The sequence below is a fragment of the Numenius arquata genome, chromosome 12 (genome assembly GCF_964106895.1).
Source record: "Numenius arquata chromosome 12, bNumArq3.hap1.1, whole genome shotgun sequence".
Classification (NCBI taxonomy): Eukaryota; Metazoa; Chordata; class Aves; order Charadriiformes; family Scolopacidae; genus Numenius; species Numenius arquata.
The window spans coordinates 15,794,924-15,814,510 of record NC_133587.1 but is presented as its reverse complement, the minus strand read 5'-3'; the positions used below and the strand labels follow the sequence as shown (position 1 = coordinate 15,814,510).

Below are 19,587 nucleotides of genomic sequence, written 5' to 3'. Positions count from 1 at the left end.
CCCTGTCACTCCTGTGGAGGCCATGGGTTGGGAGCAGACATGGGATAGGGCACCCTCAGAGACCAGGGACAAATCCTCCTTTAGGGGCCAAGAGATAGAGCTATTTTCACTTCTGGTGGATGTTTATAACCTCTGTAACCAAATTAAACCCCCATCTCTCCCATCAGCCCAGCAGTAAGTTTGAAAGCTCGGCTACAGAAAGGTATTTTACCTCAGATTGATTCAACCGGTCCCAGGTGATGGGATGGTGGAGGTGAGCAGCGCCCAGCCCCAAACCACACCAGGTTTCGGTTAAACTCAGCAGGGTTTAACCAAACCCAGCTCCCCAGCTACAAAACCACCCCAAAACCACTCAGGCAGTGCCATCAGCAACGCCAGCACAGGAGGAAGCAGCAAGGAAGTAAGCAGCAGGTCGCAGGAGGTGATTTTGCCCCTCTACTCTACCTGGAGTACTGTGTCCAGCTTTGGAGTCCTCAACACAGGAAGGACATGGACCTGTTGGAACAGGTCCAGCAGAGGGCCACGAAGATGATCAGAGGGCCGGAGCACCTCCCCTATGAAGACAGGCTGAGAGAGCTAGGGCTGTTCAGCCTGGAGAAGAGAAGGCTCTGGGGAGACCTCATAGCAGCCTTCCAATATCTGAAGGGAGCCTACAGGAGAGCTGGAGAGGGACTCTTTGTCAGGAGATGTAGTGACAGGACAAGGGGTAATGGTTTTAAATTGGAAGAGGGGAGATTTAGATTAGATATTAGGAAGAAATTCTTTACTGTGAGGGTGGTGAAGCACTGGAACAGGTTGCTCAGGGAAGTTGTGGCTGCCCCATCCCTGGAAGTGTTCAAGGCCAGGTTGGAGGGGGCTCTGAGCAACCTGCTCTAGTGGAGGTGTCCCTGCCCATGGCAGGGGGGTTGGAACTCGATGATCTTTAAGGTCCCTTCCAACTCTAGCCATTCTATGATTCTAATGTCATGGTGCAACCGAGCTGTGCATTTATCATACCATGGAGTTACTGTGTATCACACAGTGATTGATTGGGGGTTTTTTTTGCCTTTTTTTTTTTTAAACTTTGGCTATCTGTGAAATACCCTCACAGCTGTACTAACTTAAAACTACCCAAAGCAGTGCCAGTATTTGGGTTTACACAACTTACTAGCACACTTCTAAGTGATTTCCATCAAAGCACGGAGGAAAAAATCAAAACTAACCTCCCCTGCTGCACAAAAAAAAGGCAATTCTTACTGCATCTATTTACCCGGTGTAGAAAAGCATACCTGGGATCTGCCTCTACTAACAAAATCGGATTAACCAAACCTGTGTCAGCATCTGGAGAGAAAACCCAGTGGGATTTACCCTCAGTCTTACCCTCAGTGGAGGAGGATCAGTTTCGGGAATGTTTGAACGAACTGTACATCAATGAGTTCACGAGACCTGACAGGACGCACCAGGGAGCGCTGAGGGAGGCCAATGTCACTGTCAAGCCAATCTCAGTTCTCTTTGCAAGGTCATGGCGATCAGGAGAGGTTCCTGATGACAGGAAGAATGTAAATACCCCGTTCTCCCTTCAGGGAGAAGGGGACTGGGGTAACCACAAGGCTGGTCAGTCTCACCTGGACTTTTTTCCCTAAACAGCAACCACAAACTTGCCCAGTGATACCTCGTTTCTGTTATCACTGCAATAGTGGCACAAGAAAAGGTTGAAACTGTGGCTCCTGCAGAAAGTTTCTCCAGACCGTCCCCCCTCAGAGGACCACCACTGACAGACCAGCCCCCCAACCCTCTCCTCGGGCAGCATCTCCAGGACCACTAAAAATTCAGGAATTGTTTTACCTGCAGTTTCTAAGCAAAGGCAGCTGCTTCTGAAATCTCATGAATTTCCAGTGCAATCAACAACAGCAGACGAGGTCTTGGGAAAGAAACATTCCTGAAGAACTTGTAGCTGCCCCATCCCTGGAGGGGTTCAAGGCCAGGTTGGAGGGGGCTTTGAGCAACCTGGTCTGGTGGGAGGTGTCCCTGCCCAAGGCAGGGGGTGGCACTGGATGGGCTTTGAGGCTCCTTCCAACCCAAACCATTCCATGATTCTCTAACTTTGCTGGAAGGATGACTTCAGAGAGCTGAAGCCCTCACCCCCCCCAAAGAGCAGACACACAATTTATTTGCACACAGATGCTTCAGAAGGAATAATGAGGAGACTACCAGCTCTTTGAGTAGTTTTATAAAAGTATTTGACTTACTGAGATACTGTTACAGTTACCTGAGTATTTGAAATTACAATGCAAGGAAATTTCAACAACGAATTTCAGTACAGTATTTTACAATCCAGTGCTGCTGATCCCAGTTTCTATAGGAGTTCACTAGAGCACATATACACAAACAGTGATTCTGGAAGAAAATTAAAAGACATCAGAAAAAAAGGGGGCTGGAGATACCAACAGAACAGAGAGAGCTGAGATTACAAATCCAGTGCAGCATGTAATAAAAATTCAAACAAAAAAAATTAAACAAGCATTTTTTTTGTTTTACTTTTCTGAGAATAATAAAAAAAGCTTTTTTTTTTTTAAACACAAGCAACTGGATTAAAAAAAAACAAACAGCTTCCGTACTAGATGAGTGAAGACACGAGCATGTCTTCCAACCCAAACCATTCTATGACACATTTACCGTGCATTTCATTAGTATATTAACATTTCCTGAGCTACCCAGAACAATAAGGCTTTGTTAATTCTTAGATCAGCGGCTCAGCGTTTCATTTTCTCATGTCACTCTCATAAGGCAAAATTCTAAATAGAAGTTATTTTAATAGTTGAAAATTCAGATCAATTGACAGTTGCGTATGAATATAGATTTGTGACATCATATGAATTTATGCAGCTCTGGCTGCTAAATCAGTTGAAGTAGAGGGAGATAATAATTAATTTCTGCTGAAAAACTTACTTCCAAGTCCAATTCATAATAATCTATTATCTGGGCTACCAGATGCTGTGGGCTCATCCACATGTTGTTTTCACCAGATCCCCATAAAGAACAGAAAAGTGCACCAGTGGCTTCTATTAATTCCTGTTTATTTCTACAGAACATGCTGTAAAAACTGAACAGATTTGTTTGCATTCACAATGCTGACAGAATAAAATGCCCCAGTGGTCTTAACCTCTGACTTCAGAAATATTGCCAATTCAACACAGTAAAGTTGCTTTAAATTTCTTATATTTTGGGCGAATCCAATGTTTCACAGATTATTTTTCTTCCCCGCAATGAATTCTTCATTTGCAATATTTTAAAATTGTATCTGGTGCTTGGGATATCCAGCCCCCTCTCCCCCATCCTAATACAGCAGAAAAGACATATAAACATGCCATTTAAATTAAAGAAAGAAAAATGGAGTAAGTGGAATCCCGGACTGCAAAAATATATACAAGCATTTACCTTTTTCCTGAACTAAAACATTTCAACCATAAAAATATTAAACAGCCATACCCTATAGAACTAGGGCTAAGGCTATTTCAATTATAACTATTCTTTATTTTAAAAATATAGGGGCTGAAAGCCTTTTGGGTGATATTTATACATTAACAATATCTCTAGGTTCCCTACACGAATCATAAAGCATTATGCAGAACACTGACTATTTTTCATAGCTTAATCTTGCATTATCTTGCTTAATTTAATCTCTCTTGTAAATATGTTAGATAACTACATTTCCTTGTAAGAATTAATATAAACAGAAAATATTTATAAGGCTTTTTTTTTTTTTTTCTCCTTGTGAGCTGTATACTGTAATATACCCATCACGTGTTTTGAAGTTGGCAGGTTTTCCTCCTCCTAAAGCCACGAGCTGAGGTTAATTCTCACCGTCAGTGGAACTGTAGGAGGGTCATTTCTGTATCATCAGAAACTCTTTTCCATGCCTTTCCTAGAATATGCATGACAAAAGAGCTACTTACTCTGAAGTCATATCATTCTGCCTTCCAATGAGCATCTATTCTATGACCTGAAAAACTCCTGAAGTCAGTTAAAAACTGTAGTGTCTTGGTTCTTCTTAGGCCTGAATCAGTTTTTCCCTCAGAGAGAAGGGACAGCAGGGAAGAGGTACTCTCTTCAAGCCTGGAATTTCAGTTTTACAGTTCCCCACTGTCCTGTTTCAGCTCCGATATCTAGAAGCCTCTTAAAACCAGCTCCTGTCCCAAAGCTTTGAGCTGCGCTTATGCTTTAATACGTGCTATTTCGAGTGTCACGTCCCTCACTATGGCTAACAGCTCCGCTCACTGACGTCTGCTTTCCTTCCCTCCAGGTAAGGAGAGAGCTGACCATACCCAAAAAGTGCATTCAGTCTAAAGGAGCAGTAAAATGCAAAACGTTACTGTAAACCAGAAGAGAAATGAATACTAACATATCCTAAAAGGAAGTTAAAGATGTTACTAATCCAATAGGAACTCAAAGTTACTAGCTAGAAGCAGTTCAGGGTGAATTAGCTTACAAACCTCCCCCAAAAACTTTAGTTTCAATCTTTATAGAACTAGGTACTGATGCTCCAGCTTTTCAAAAAAAAAAAAAAAAAAAAAATCTGTAATCTGTGTCTGAACTTTCCAATCCTCCCCCCTTTAGCCAGTATCGTGTATCAGTTCACAGGCAAAATGATAAGTATTACCATTTCCCGAATCCAGTTGTTTTGCACCTCTTCCTGAGAGCCCGATAAAGTCTTCAGAGCAAACTGACTGCTACATGTAAGAATAACACTGAGAATAATGTCCGTTAACACTTTTGACAAGAAACATCAGTCTGCAAACAGGAATCTCAACGGAATCAGTGCAATCCCAGGTGGCCTTGTCTTTTGCAAAACAAGTACCACAGTGTTAATATGGATTTAAAAGTTAAATGTGTTATGCAGAGAAAGATCAGAATTCTTCTGAGGGCACACAGAAATGTTCCAACAACTTTGGGCGGGTGTCTGTTTTGCTGAAATTAGCAGGATTTGGAAAAGAAAAAACCAACCAACCAAAGCAAAGCTCTGCCCTGGATTTGTGCCACAGTTTGACATCCCCTTAACAGCAGCTTGAGTCCAGCTGGCACGTGAGCAGACTCCAGGGGGGACATAAAAACAGTCTGGCCACACTTGAGATAGAAAAAAGAGCTTTAGCGATGAATTTGCTCATGGTACACGCAGAGGATCGTTACAGGCTGGCTCTAATTACACTGCTGTAAAGAGGCTTATGACGCTGCTGCAGCATTGCAGCTACCAATGAACTTCCCAGTGCATCAGTAGCAAAAAATGCTACTAAAAAGGAAAGACAAAACTATTGTTAAAAATGTGTCAGTCATTAAGGACACATTCTAATTAATGAATGGTAAAACAAAGCAGAGCCCAAAGCTGCATTAAACCTCTACCTCGGTCATAATTATTTGTAGCCATATCTGATTGCTCATTTGATTTCTGAAAGTGCTCAGTAGAAATCCAGAGTTAACGTGGATAAATCCTCAGGATAACATCCATTTACTTACACATTAGTACTGTTAAATAAATCCAAGTCAAGTCTACTTTACAATGAAGTGTGCAACAAGCAGAAGAAGTGAAGAACATACATCGTGTTGAGTTCACATTCTTCAAGGTGCAAATTTTAACTACTCTTGCCCAAATCCTTCTGTTTCTTCAATTGCAAACAACAGCTTTTCCTTCAACTGCTCATAATTCTTGTAGGGTGGAAGGTCTAAGCGATTGAAACTGGAAATAAAGAAAAAAACTTAGAGTACTGAAAAATAATTAAACCATCACAAAAAACCCAATGTTATGAATATGGGTAATTAAAATTTTTGTTGTGTATTTCTACCCTGTGAAAAGCTGACTACTGACAGAAATTTATATATTTCTGAGAACAAAAGTAAGCATTCAAGTGCTTGAACAGCGAGAATTTTCTAGAAATGCAGTGTACTTGGTAAAAAGTTTCATTAATCTTTCCTAGTTGGGTAACTAGAGTCACAGAATCACAGAATGGCATGGGGCTGGAAGGGACCTCTGGAGATCATCCAGTCCAACCCCCTGCCAGAGCAGGGTCACCCAGAGCAGGATGCACGGGAACAAGTCCAGGCAGGGTTTGAATGTCTCCAGAGACAGAGACTCCACCACCTCTCTGGGCAGCCTGTTCCAGGGCTCTGCCACCCTCACAGGAAAGAAGTTCCTCCTCATGTTTAGATGGAACTTCTCATGTTCAAGTCTGTGCCTGTTGCCTCTTGTCCTGTCACTGGACACCACTGAAAAAAGACTGGCCCCATCTTCCTGATACCCACCCTTTAAGTGTTTATAGGCGTTGATCAGATCCCCCCTCAGTCTTCTCTTCTCTAGACTAAGAAGGCCCAAGTCCCTCAGCTTTTCCTCATCAGAGATGCTCCAGGCCCCTCACCATCTTTGTAGTCCTTTACTGTACCCTCTCCAGCAGTTCCGTGTCCTTCTTAAACTGGGGAGCCCAGAACTGGACACAGTGCTCCAGATGGGGCCTCACCAGGGCAGAGCAGAGGGGGAGAATGACCTCCCTCCACCTGCTGGCCACAATCTTCCTGATGCACCCCAGGATGCCATTGGTCTTCTTGGCCACAAGGGCACATTGCTGGCTCATGGGCATCCTGTTGTCCACCAGGACTCCCAGGTCTTTTTCCTCAGAGCTGCTCTCCAGCAGGTCAGCCCCAGCCTGTCCTGGTGCAGGTGGCTATTCCTCCCCAGGTGCAGGAGCCTACACTTGCCCTTGTTGAACTTCATCAGGTTCCTCTCCACCCAACTCTCCAGCCTGTCCAGGTCTCACTGTGTGGCGGCACAGCCTTCTGGTGTGTCAGCCACCCCTCCCAGTCATCACTCACATTTGAAATTTTAAATTTGTGTGGTTTTGCTAAGCACTAATTCACCAGAGAAAACTTTTCTCTAGGGGAGAGTGTGAATGTGGCTACTTCACTATCAAGATGGAGTGCAGTGATAACAAAAGATCAATCCCAACCTCTTTAGACAGTACCGCTTATTACTTTAAATTTTCAGTAATACACAAATCCATGGAATTTACAATGGAATCTACTCCATTCCCCAGGAGTTTTTCAGAAGTTCAGCTGTTATTCAACACCAAAGTTTATCAGTAGAACTTTGCTTTCACACAGTCTCAACCATTTAAGTATATGCAATAAAATCTCCAAGTAGATTTTGTCAGCAAAACTGGAACAATAGTACCGTCCTGCTTTGTGCCGTACTGACCAGGTATGACTTCTGGGTAACCAGTTTTCCTTTCCAACTTTTTCGATACAGAACTTCTGGGGTCCGTTGCTCCCTGTAACAAATTCAAATAAACAAGGCCTAGGTCTAGCTGCCTTGGTAGGAGTAAGACATTACAGCTGAAGTATGAGGCTTAAACCCAAGACAAGATTGCTGTTACTCGCATAGAAAAGAGACATCTCTCTTCCACTGTTCAACTCTGTTGAGATCAGTGTGTGGTGAAATGCATAAATTTGAAGTGATTTTGAAACTCGTTACAAGTGTAAACATTCCCTCCTTCTCTTTTTCCGTTATACTCAAGTATATGCAGGACTTACAAAAGAGCATTCAATATAAAATTCATTAAAAACGTCCATAAACATGTAACTTGGTTCTTTTAAAACAATTTTCTAATGCATTAGAGGGATTATTAACACATACCCATGAGGTCAACAAATCCTCCCACTGGTAATCTGCATGTTCCGGTAACAAACTGCAGGAGTCTCATTCTCTTCTCATTATCTATTTCTTTCACAAACTGAAAAATAATAAATAAACATTTAGATATAGATTTGATATTCAGCTTTTCACATCAGCATCCTCCATAGATTAACGTGAATGTTACGAACAGCTGGATTAGCAGTAAGAAATCATATTTACACACTACAGATCTGGTCAATAATTGTGATCATTGTTTACAAAGCTGTAGCTTGTGCTCTGTAACTTCTGTTGGTCCCAGAATAAAACACAGTTTACACACCTGCCAGAACCATATTATCTGTCTGCTGGTCCTGGTATAGTGCCGGTAGATGGTATGTCTCTGCCAGTCATTCAAATCAATTTCTTGCATTCCACACAGAAGCACCTTTAGGGGAGAAAAAGGGAAATAAACATGTGAATACAAGTTAGGACTTTCCTTCTATGAGTTCCCACAGAGCCAGAACGTCAACCGCACTCGTACTTAGAAGCACCTGCAGGGACAGCATGTTTGTTTTTGATTTTAAACTTTATCCAAAACTTCTAAAACAAAGAATGACGACTGCTCATGAAGGGTACTTGGAGAGGCCACAAAATAGAAAGCATTTCTGTCATGAAAAATGGAAGAATTGCTTGCATTTAGACATCCAAGCCAGGAACAGTTATCACTGCCCAGCCATAAAATTCTGCACTAGAATCACATCGTCACAGAGTGGCAGGGGTTGGAAGGGACCTCTGGAGATCATCCAGTCCAAGCCCCTGCAGGATCACCCAGAGCAGGCTGCACAGGAACATGTCCAGGTGGGTTTGAATGTCTCCAGAGACAGAGACTCCACCACCTCTCTGGGCAGCCTGTTCCAGGGCTCTGCCACCCTCACAGGAAAGAAGTTCCTCCTCATGTTGAGATGGAATTTCCCGTGTTCCAGTTTGTGCCTGTTGCCCCTTGTCCTGTCACCAGGCACCACTGAGAAGAATCTGGCCTCATCCTCTTGCCCCCTGCCCTTTAGATATTGCTCAGCATCGATGAGATCCCCTCTCAGTCTGCTCTTCTCCAGCTGAACAGTCCCAGGTCCCTCAGCCTTTCCTCAGCAGAGAGATGCTCCAGTCCCTCATCATCTTCACAGCCCCCCACTGGACTCTCCCCAGCAGTTCCCTGTCCTTCTTGAACTGGGGAGCCTAGATACAGGATGTCTTGCTTTTATGTTTTTTTATATTTTTAAATTGAACATGCTTCAGAAAGGGTAATTTTCAGAGATCAAAACCATCTAGAACCTTGTCCAGTCTATATGAGATCATCCATTGCATAACTGGTTTTATCCTCCTTTCTGTCAAGTTACTCATTCTTTTAACATGGGCAAATCAAATCGCTGAGGGTTAAAAAAGCAGTTTGATAAGAAATTTCTACTGGTAGAATCAGTAGAATGCATGCGTTTGGAAATGCATACACAGGCAACAAAGAGGAAAGTGAAGTGAAACACAATAATCAAATACTCCATAACTTTTCCTTCATATGCCCTATAAAAATGAGTTGTCAGCCTCAGCGAGTTCTGCTCTTCAGACATAATGACTGGAGTTTTAAGTATTTTATGTGTAAAAACCTGGATCTAGCAATTGGCAAACAATCCTTTACCTCCAGTTCTTTAGCATCAAAATACTGCAAATACTGTTGTGGCAGAATTTCGTTGAAGCCTTCAAAGAAAGCCTGTGTCTGCTCCTCAACACCTCGGGAGAGTCTCCATTCTGCTACCAACCTGGAAAAGAAGATACAGAAAGATAATTTAAATGGCTTGCGCTAACCAAAGTCCACATCCTTGTTAGCCTATTTTGAGATGAACTGCAAGCTAAGTTAAAAAAAAAAAAAAGTCTGGGAAGTTCTGGGGATAGAGAATTGCATAATTTTATCAGTAACCTTTACTCCGTGCAAACCATTTTGGTTTTTCTTCAAGTTAAAACCCTGTGTTTCCAACCATTCTGCTACGGAAAGTATTTTAGACTCAAAGAGCAGGCTGCACCTATTCACTGATGACATTAATGAGAGCACAGCAGTCCCCAGGTATTTGATGAACAGAAAAAAAAACGCAGAGCTATATTTGTCTAATATTCTCCCCAGAAATCTCAGTCATTATCCATGAGAAGGTAAAAACTAGGTCAAGTTGTAGCGGTGAAGATAAGTAGGACTGCCAGCTTACCAACAAACGCCTATGTCCATTTGGAAAGTTCCATATTTGTTTCTGTTAATCATGAAACTTTTGCTCTGTGGCAGAAAGTCCACTCTCCATTAATAAAAGGGTGAAAAGCAGGCAGGAGACCCGAAGAACCTGAACCCAGGGAGAAGCAGATATTATGCTGAATTCAAGCCTAACCTGGCAGGAGGACGGGAGTCTAAAGGAGAGGCGGCCACTCTCTGGTTGCAATCCTAGAAACTTTGGGGACTTAAAGCAGGGCTCAGAGTAAGACAGAACATGAGTGAAACCAGAATCCAAGCTCTCCCTGGGTTCCTAGAAACTAGAAGAGAATGGTTTTCTGCAGATCCTCCCTATTTTCAACCCCAATATGAATACAAAACTGCACAAAACACCAGGATGTTTCTTCTGCAAATACCATCTTTTCTGTGAATCACTGAAATGTCTTCAGGTTACTCAGGCCACAAAAACAAAATCCGCTGCCTTCTCCCTCACCCCTCCCCATGAAAGACGCCTTCACAGAACACAGCGCAAGAAGGAGAGGAAAATTCTACTATGATTCAGTTTGTTTTGTGCCTACAATGTGTGAATTCTTTTAATTTTTTTTTGCAAGCACATCCTCCAAGTTTATAAGTTGAAGTTCGCACCTTAAAGCAGAGCTTATGTAGTGCTACACGCTGAGGAAGAAGGGGGTATTTCAGCAGGTCACTGTTCACATTTTTATTCTTTAATCGCTCTTAGGGTCCTTCCTTCTTAACCTTAAAAACCTTCTAATACTGCAAATATGATCATTTATGATAATACAACTCATAACACCGTTCATAACACTGGCCTGTTACAAATGGTAAGACCTAATTAGACTGTAAGATCAGTTCAGATAAAATTAGTAGCAATCCCAAGTATCTTCAAAAAATAAGAATCATCACAGAAGCATGCAAAAATGTTCTTAAGTTTAAAAAAAGCCCCAAACAGAAATGGCTGGGGAGAGTATCAGCAGGCTGTAAAGAAATGTAATTCCAATAATAAACACATGCAACGATTTCATGAAATACCTGACACTCCGATTTGTTGTCACGATGCTCTGCTCAAAAATACCTCTAGGAAAAAAACTGGACCTTCTACTAACTGTAATCTTTGGAATAAGTGGATTTTAAAAACTTGTTTCTCTCAATATTCTTCTTTAAAATACAGAATCCAAACAACTGCCACCTGTTGCCAACATCAGCAATTACTGAGACACAGAATTTCAGCAACACTTCAGATGACACAGTTCGACAATCTTGCCCTGCCAGAGCTAATGGAAGAAAATGAGGGCGATAAGAGTATTTTAAAAATCTTCTTTTATCCTTACCTAATGTATTCTTCTTTGTTTTCTTCTGTGACCAATATGTTGCTACCGTTTGGCTTCAAATCATGACTTTTGATTTCACCTAGAATTTCTTTATCAACCGAGAAAAACATTTCCAAGCCACATTCTTCAATATCATTCTCTCTGTAAGGAAAAAATATGATTTTAAGTAACTGCGTCAAGACCTTGTACTGAGTAGAAGAGATGAGTATGAAGAACCTTAAGAAAAATAAATTTTGGAACTAAATAATCAGGATCAGGAAACGTTCCTTACACAATAATTATGGTTTTGCAAGAAGTACTGACTTTACCAACGTGTATACATGAATTGCTGTAGCCACCAAACATTGCTCAAATAAACTCTATTCTCTTTATAGTCATTTATGGCCAGAGTAACAGGTACAGCACTGAGATTTATAGGCTGATATGTGCTCCTGTAAAGTGAAGAAACACCTGCACATGCAGAGGCTTTGATGACCATTTTCCCCCAAAATAAAGTGCAAAATCAAGATATTTGGCTTGAATCATAACACAGAAATGTCAGTCTTGAAAACATTGCTGCGGTTTATCAAGCGTCATGTTCTGAAGGTGATCTTTCCAAAATACATAGAATGGTTCAGGTTGGAAGGGACCTTAAAGCCCATCCAGTCCCACCCCCTGCCCTGGGCAGGGACACCTCCCACCACACCATGTTGCTCAAAGCCCCCTCCAACCTGGCCTTGAACCCCTCCAGGGATGGGGCAGCCACAGCTTCTCTGGGCAACCTGGGCCAGGCTCTCACCACCCTCACAGCAAAGAAGTTCTTCCCCAGATCTCAGCTCAATCTCCCCTCTTTCAGTTTAAAACTGTTCCCACTTGTCCTGTCCCTCTCCTCCCTGATCACGAGTCCCCCCCCAGCTTTCCTGGAGCCCCTTTAGGGACCAGAAGGGGCTTTAAGGTCTCCCTGGAGCCTTCTCTTCTCCAGGCTGAACCTCCCCAACTCTCTCAGCCTGTCCTCGCAGCAGAGGGGCTCCAGCCTTCCCAGCATCTCCGTGGCCTCCTCTGGACCCACTCCAACGGGTCCTTCCTGTGCTCTTCCATGAAATCTCAGATGAGGAAGGAAGGCTGCAGATGGATGGGTGATGAAGTAAAATCACACCTTCCTTTTGAAACTCTAGCTGCGGTTGAGCAGAGAGCTTTGGCTAGATGACCTCTAGAGGTCTCCTTCCCAACTCAGTGATTCTGTGCAATTTTCAAAATTGCAGGAATGAGAAAAATGACCACCTGAAAGAAGCACCAAGAAATTCAAAACTACTGAAAGCTTCCTGCAAAGTTATAAAACTTGCTTTTTTGATGAGGAATAAAATTATGTCCATGCTGACAGACATGACTTTTTCCCCCCTACGAATGTGGAGTCATTTCCTTAGAGAACTTCAGCAGCATTACAGATGAGTGGGCTCCACTACACTGAACTCGAAGTTGAGGTCTCTGTATTTAGAGGACAATGTGCACCATCGGAGGTCTGAAGGTTTCTCTCCAGAACTTTCATATCTTTAAATGTTTTTTTTTTTTTTTTTTAAAAAGGCAAAGCCTTTAATGGACTCCAACCTAGAATATTTCTTTATCACTACAGAAATTGCTGCTGGTATTTGGGTCATATTTGCTCTAGAGAGAGCCTTCAGAAAAGTTCTCGTTACAGCCTTAGGCTTCCTTATTGCTTTCTGCTGTGGTAAAAGGGACAAAAAAAGAAAAAAAAAACCCAAATCCTGAGCACAGATGAATAAAAGCACATGCAGCCAGTGCAGCTTAGTCCTTTGAAACCCTGATATACAGAGTGAGATGTAAGAGCTGTGCTTAGTCAAGTTCTGAGTTTTCTAGTTCCTTACTACAGATGTGGGCTCCTCCTGGCTTTGACAAAAATCTTTCCTTCGGGACTGCTGGCCCCCAAGAATTCAGGCTTTGAAATTTCACACCAAGGGTCCACCAGGTGGTACCTGGCAACACTGCACACTTTGAATTAAAATGGGGAAATGGGGGGAAAAAAATAGTCTGCGATGTCTGTGACAAGACCCCATTTATTGCCATGGACCAGCAGCCTAACACTGACATCCGGAAGCCTCTGCACTCTCTTTTAGACCATCGTAAATTAAATACACACCAAAAGAACTATACACTGCAGCAGCACTGAAAGACCCTGCAATTATTGGGTGTTACAAAGAGAATGCATTGCTTTGAAATGTGAAAAGTGGCCAGTTTATGTGCACTCCACACACCAGTGCGAAGATGCAACTATGTCTACAGATAATGGCTTAAAACAACACCCTTTTACTCTAGACTTTCCACAAAATACTAAGATTGATGCTGTTCCTAAAGTAAACGTTGTTATATGTGCAACTTGGTACAATTCAGTCAGAAGCTCATTCATCAGTAATAGCTTCCCCCATCATTTAATGCAGATTTCTTCCCTATAAATTGCATTTTTTAGTATCGTATTTGCTTGGCCTCTAAAACTCAGTAACTCACAAGATCACAAGAAAGTGCCCTTCTTTTTAAAAAAAATATATACATTTTCTGACTACAAAACAGGTAACAGGATTCCTTAATTACAGAGATCGGGACTTACAGCTTTTGAGGCCTTTTCCTCCCTTTCAGGTCTCAGTTTCACAGCATCTTTACTCAAATAGCAATAGTTTTAAGTTTTCCTAATGGAATTTTATAACTCACTACACCTTTTAGCAGCACACACATTGAGTAGGGAACATACTGCTCTTCGAAACCAAATCCCAATTTCTGTCTCAATTTGTAAACATCTCATAAAGCTGCTTTCCCCCCTCCTCATTATTCAAGATAATGCTTCCAAGACTCATCTCCACTACAGGAGATGAAAATCTTGTCTTTTATATTTATTTCTGCACTTTAAAAACCAATCTATCCCCACGCCTTTTATAAATTTCTTAAAGCATTTTTAAAACCATTCTGGTGTTTTATGATTCTTAAGTAAAATGTTTTATCTCTCCAGTCACATCAAAAAGACTAATTTTTCTGCTAAATTGTTTTTACTATAGCAGAAGCAAAAAAAAAAAAAATTAACTGATTTTGTCTTTTTATCTTTCCCTTCTAATTATTTTTTTTTAAACCGTTGGGAAAGGAAAATCTTCCGTGTTACTGAAACAAATGGTGCACATCAACCATGGACAACAACAACCTGGAGTCCTGCTACTATAAAATAACTACAGAATTACAATGCTTTAGACCTAAGGGGTGTTTAATTTTTTTTTCTTAAAATATTTCCATAATTCTGGTCTACAAACTCCAGATCCTTTTACTTGCTGCTCTCTGGAGAGGAATCTGCAAAGGAGCAGAGAAGGGAGACTCAAAGGGTATGAACGCAGAATAAAGAGCTGCCTGACAACATGCTACACGTGGGAATAATCCTGAATCACTCAGCTTGGAGCTAAAAACCAAGGCCAGCTAGAAAAATGCATGAGCATTAGCTTCTTTAAAGCATTAAATGTTCAATATTAACCCTTAAGGCAAATTTCAGGTATGACTAACAGAAGAATTACGTGGTAGGAAATAATAAACTACCTTTGTTAACTTCATGTTATTGTAGCACTAAACTTTTTTTGTTTCTAACTAAACTAGAGAGAAACACTGAGTGGATTTTTGCTGATATCTTTTAATCAGTTATCTGAAAAGTTTTAGTGCAATTTACTCAGGCCATTTGATTTGTAACAGTGTTCAAGGCTGCCACATCTGTATAACGTCTAGCTAGATTATTAAAACGAGCAAAAATGGAATGCAAGTTGCTGTGCAGAAGATTCAATGAACCAGGAAGCCTTTTGCATTATCAAATTCTTACCTAATTATTATCTTTTATTTATATAAAATTACAGTAAAACTCCAGTACTGCTCTTGGATTGCAATATCTTTCTTTCCAGTGGGGTTTTTAGTAATAAATTTACACCCAATTCCTGGCATAAGTGAAAATCAAACATTGTATTGCTATTTCAAGAACAAAATCAAGTCAAACTCACTTTACCCAGATGAGAGAGTTGTAAAACTCTGGGTCAACAGATTCTAAATCCTTGAGTCCCACCGGCTTGTTTAGGATACGTTTATAGAATGGCAGAGAGAAACCAGTGTCAATGAATTTCCCATGGAACAAAGCCTGAAGAACATGAAAACAGACAAAATAACGCAAAGGATGATTGGATACTTAATATGACAGCATTCTGTACTCTGTACCAATGAAATCTGACAGCCAAAGAATTAAAACAACCTAGAACATTATTACTGTTATGCTGAATTAACTTACACCAATAATAGTTATATCCCAACACCTGATAATAGTTTCAACTCAAAAATGAATTGTTTAATTATCCATCTGACCGTACGGTATTTATTCATAGGAAATTTACATGAGAACATCTTTCTGCTCTTGAACTTACCATGGCAATGAATCTTCCAATAAATCGGAAGTATTTCAGATGATCTGGGTTAATATAAGAGGCTGGGTTTATCTGTAAGCAGTAGTTATCTTTCCCTGCATATTCAAACAGGCAATACATGGGGTTCAAAACTTCATGTGACAACAGAAAGAACCATTCCCTGAAATCACACAAACAATAAAAACACATTTCAAAATAAATTAAATTAGAAATTACTTTTGCTAACTCATGTTGACTTTGGCACATAGGCAGGCAATCTGACTTCTTTACCAGAAAGTATCCCAGACCAAACTGAAATCAAACTGAAACCCATACAACTAACAAACTAATATGCAAAGTGACAATGATATTCAACTGTTAGTGGTTTGGATAAAAACCACCCTTATCTAAATAAGCAGATTAAAGAGTCTACCACTGATTTAAACTTCAAGGGTTTAAGGAATGCTAATTAATATATATGCACTTCTTGGTTACATTCCCATAAAGACTTTTGACTTGAAATTAGATTTCTATTAATTTTTTCAATAACCCTCTACTTTGATATTAATAGTTGGGCCAATGGCTTACTGTAGCTCAGTAACTGCATCTTTCCAATCACTGAGATGATTTAAGTAATTCCTAATGCAAGAACGGTTTTATACAGTTTTAAGACATGCATACGTCTTCAAGAACTGTCTTCCTCAGCTATTCCAAGGAAAGATAAGGAATAGACTTCACTAATATTTTGAAAGCACTGCAGTTTAAGTATCTCATTTGGGGAATTCTTCACACCAACAACTTGCAGAAAAAGATACTATTTGCCATTTCAGTTTTCTTTACCTTGCAACACCGCCATAATCTAAGCCTTCTTCACCAGGGAAAATAACCCATAAACGTCTCCGTAGATCCTGAGGGCTGAAGCTCATTATCTTAGTAAAAGAAAAAAGAATAAAGCTATAAGCACTGCCTAAACTTATTACTATTTGCTGTCAAGCAATATAGTACTTAATAATTTAGACCATAAAATGGACTATGAACAGGTACCAAAGTACCTGTTTACGGAACGCTCATGGAATTAGAAGCGTTAATGCAAACCTATTTCCATAGATTAAAAAGTAAAAGATGTAAAAGAAAAAGAAATAATAATTCTGAAATTAAAAACTCGGGACACTTAGGGCAGCATCCTGTCTTGAGTATATGACAGAAATCCAGCCAATAAATAATTGGGCCCAAAGTGAGTAAATTCGGTGTTTGTTAAATGCCATAATGAATGAAATCCCAGCTACAAGTAATGAAGAGACATGATCAAGGACTCAAAGAAAAAAAATTAGAAACAAACCAATAACAAACATACATTATATATTTTTTTCATTTTACAGCTTCATCTCCTAAGAGGATAACAAAATCTGAGTTGGTTGGTTGGTTTATTTTTTAAAAGTCAGGAAGAATCATAGATGTTAAGGAACTTTACTAATGCTGGTTTTAATACAATGACCAAATTTGTAATTATGTTTATTTATTTATTTTATTATCTCAATTGTTGGAGGTTTAAATAAAGAAATTCCATATAACGTTTCTGTGTGTCCAAGAACCCTAAGTTTTCGTTTGCAATGACAGGCACAGAATTTGGGCCAGGATCTGCATTTTAAAATCTCTTCTAGATGTCTGTAGAAATCATCACACAGCATTTTATAACCCCAACAGGGGTATCCGAAAATGATGAATGACTAATAAGTATAAAAAATTAACACAGGTCTTCGTGATTATGTCATGTAAATTATTGATAAGGCACCCTGTTTTCCTAAGGACACCCAGTTTTGCTGATGTGCACATAATCACTTGATCTATCCCTTGATACTTTCCAGCACAGTATAATTTTATTACCTCTAGAGTTACCGTAAAAGGACCAAGTGCAATTTCAGAAATCAGGCTGTAGCTCACTCTCAGTTACAGGACTTATTTTGTCCCCTTCTAACCCCTTTTATTTGAAGACATCCTTGTTCCAAAGGAAGAGACCAGCCAACTGCACCATTTGTGCCTTCTGCTGAGCCAGTTCACAGTAATTTGCACAAGAAAGCATTAATCTTTATTTAAGAATATATTTGTCTCAAAACATAGTATTCTCTTTGTTCAGATTTCGTGGCTTGACACATTGGTGATAATTCCTACGAGATACGAAGCCTGAAGACATATAGGAAGATTTAAAAAAAATTCAGCGAGGGACAGAGGAAGCTAAAAGTTCTTATATTCTTAGAGAAATTCTGCATTTTCTTAAGTTAGTCTTAAGTCAGAAAAATAAAGAAGCGGCCAAGAGGAGTATCTGCCAAGAGGAATTGTTCCCTGCGCTTCTAAGCCTGTTTCTATGTTTCTTATTAGACTGACAAAGAGTTGCTTTTGGCTTCAAAGCAAGGGGAGTGATTTATCGCCACAATGAACATTCAAAAAGTGACAGTAAAATTCAAAAGCACTTGAAAATATTGCATAGGAACAAATTTTAACCACGGTTCAGGTCTATAGACATTAACAAGAATTTTGCTACTAATAATTAAATAGAATTAATAGATTTTGTTTTCTTTCAAACATTTCATTACTCATTTAAAGAGCCATAACACCCACACTAAGAGCAACTTAATCTATTTTGGTGCACATCCCACACTTCTAGAACACACTGTTGGGAAAAATGTGCCAATAAACATTAACCCCAATGTGAAAACTTCCTGAGAACAGGGAGCTGCTCTGCCACAGCGCTCCCCTCAAAATTAACCCAGATTTTAAAGAATTCTGAGGAAAACTAAAAAAATTTTCAAATCCCCTTCTCTGTCATATTAAGCAGTCTTCAGAGCCTGAACTTCACATTTTAGCATGGTCTTTTAATATATAAGTATGAATGTATCCCAACTATTAAATCAGCATTTTTGTTAGTCTCACTTAAAATAACACTAGATGTCAAAAAGAATGATATGCGACAATAAATATAATCAACTAAACTTTACATGCCCGCTACTAACATGTTTTAATACAATACCTGTTGAAAAGAGTCTTCGAATAATGTTTTTCTGCTCACTGTAATCTTTATGTGTTGTGGCAGTGCCAGTTGCTGAAATGACATTTTTTAGAGGTACAATCAGTTAAAGTTTCTAATACCGAGTTTGGACTGTTATTTATTGTATACAGTGCTTAAATAGCTACACTTGAATTTCAATAATACATATAAAACAAACCCAGCAATCACGATATCTGAATTGTAATTTACTCCAAGGACAAAATGCTTCCAGTATTGCTGTCTACAGTGATGTTTATTTGCCTCCAGATCCAGTTTAGAACAGGTTCAAATACTGGACTCTTGTAAGACATTAGAAAAAATTAAGATCAATAACATATCACAAGTCAGCAAGGCTTTCTACCCTGCAATTTATTAAAAAAAAAATATAGAAAATTTAGGATTTTCTGCACAAAATCCAAAATGAAAAATTAGGCTAGTCTCTCTGCTGTTTTTCAAAGGATAATTCGTTGACTCTTGAAAACTGGAACATTTAAAGCTAGAAGTTTTTTCCTAAACAGCAAATGACTGACTCTGTTGATATACACAACGTTTAGAGGACTGAGACTGACACGCTGGAATTTGATATTATGTTAGAGCACGCTAACGTGCAACACAGTATATTCTTCAGTGTTTAGAGATGCATGTTCTCTGTCAAATGCCCTGCATTTTCTCCCAGAAGTATTTGAGCAGAAAGCAGATCTCATATTAACTGTAAAAACTGTATTAACAGTTTTTTAACTGTGCCTCCAAATATTCCTTTAACAGCATAAGGAAAATTCTATTCTGAAACCCACAGATTTACAAAACAAGGTAGATAAATGGATCTTTTCCTTTATTCTAAGAAGTTTTACAGCCATGGCTTACCCAGCTTTAAAGTTTACATGAGTTCATACAAGTCCTGTAGTTACGGC

At 39.8% G+C, this 19,587-nt stretch overlaps 1 protein-coding gene across 3 annotated transcripts in view; it reads right to left on the bottom strand.

The window, feature by feature from the left end:
* Nucleotides 1–2,199: 2,199 nt before the first annotated feature.
* ITCH (itchy E3 ubiquitin protein ligase) overlaps nt 2,200–19,587 on the bottom strand; it is a 68,680-nt gene continuing 51,292 nt past the window's right edge. For 2 of the 3 annotated variants that reach the window (XM_074157384.1, XM_074157383.1), the window contains exons 14-23: nt 18,659–18,730; nt 16,474–16,562; nt 15,655–15,814; nt 15,241–15,374; nt 11,228–11,368; nt 9,324–9,444; nt 7,977–8,081; nt 7,658–7,754; nt 7,220–7,292; nt 5,572–5,710 (exon numbers count right to left, since the gene is read on the bottom strand). In XM_074157384.1, coding sequence (XP_074013485.1) covers nt 5,611–5,710; nt 7,220–7,292; nt 7,658–7,754; nt 7,977–8,081; nt 9,324–9,444; nt 11,228–11,368; nt 15,241–15,374; nt 15,655–15,814; nt 16,474–16,562; nt 18,659–18,730 — 1,092 coding nt within the window. In that variant the 3' untranslated portion in view covers nt 5,572–5,610. Of the gene's footprint in view, nt 5,711–7,219; nt 7,293–7,657; nt 7,755–7,976; nt 8,082–9,323; nt 9,445–11,227; nt 11,369–15,240; nt 15,375–15,654; nt 15,815–16,473; nt 16,563–18,658; nt 18,731–19,587 lie in introns of all 3 variants that reach the window. The other variant, XM_074157382.1, reaches the window with a different exon arrangement.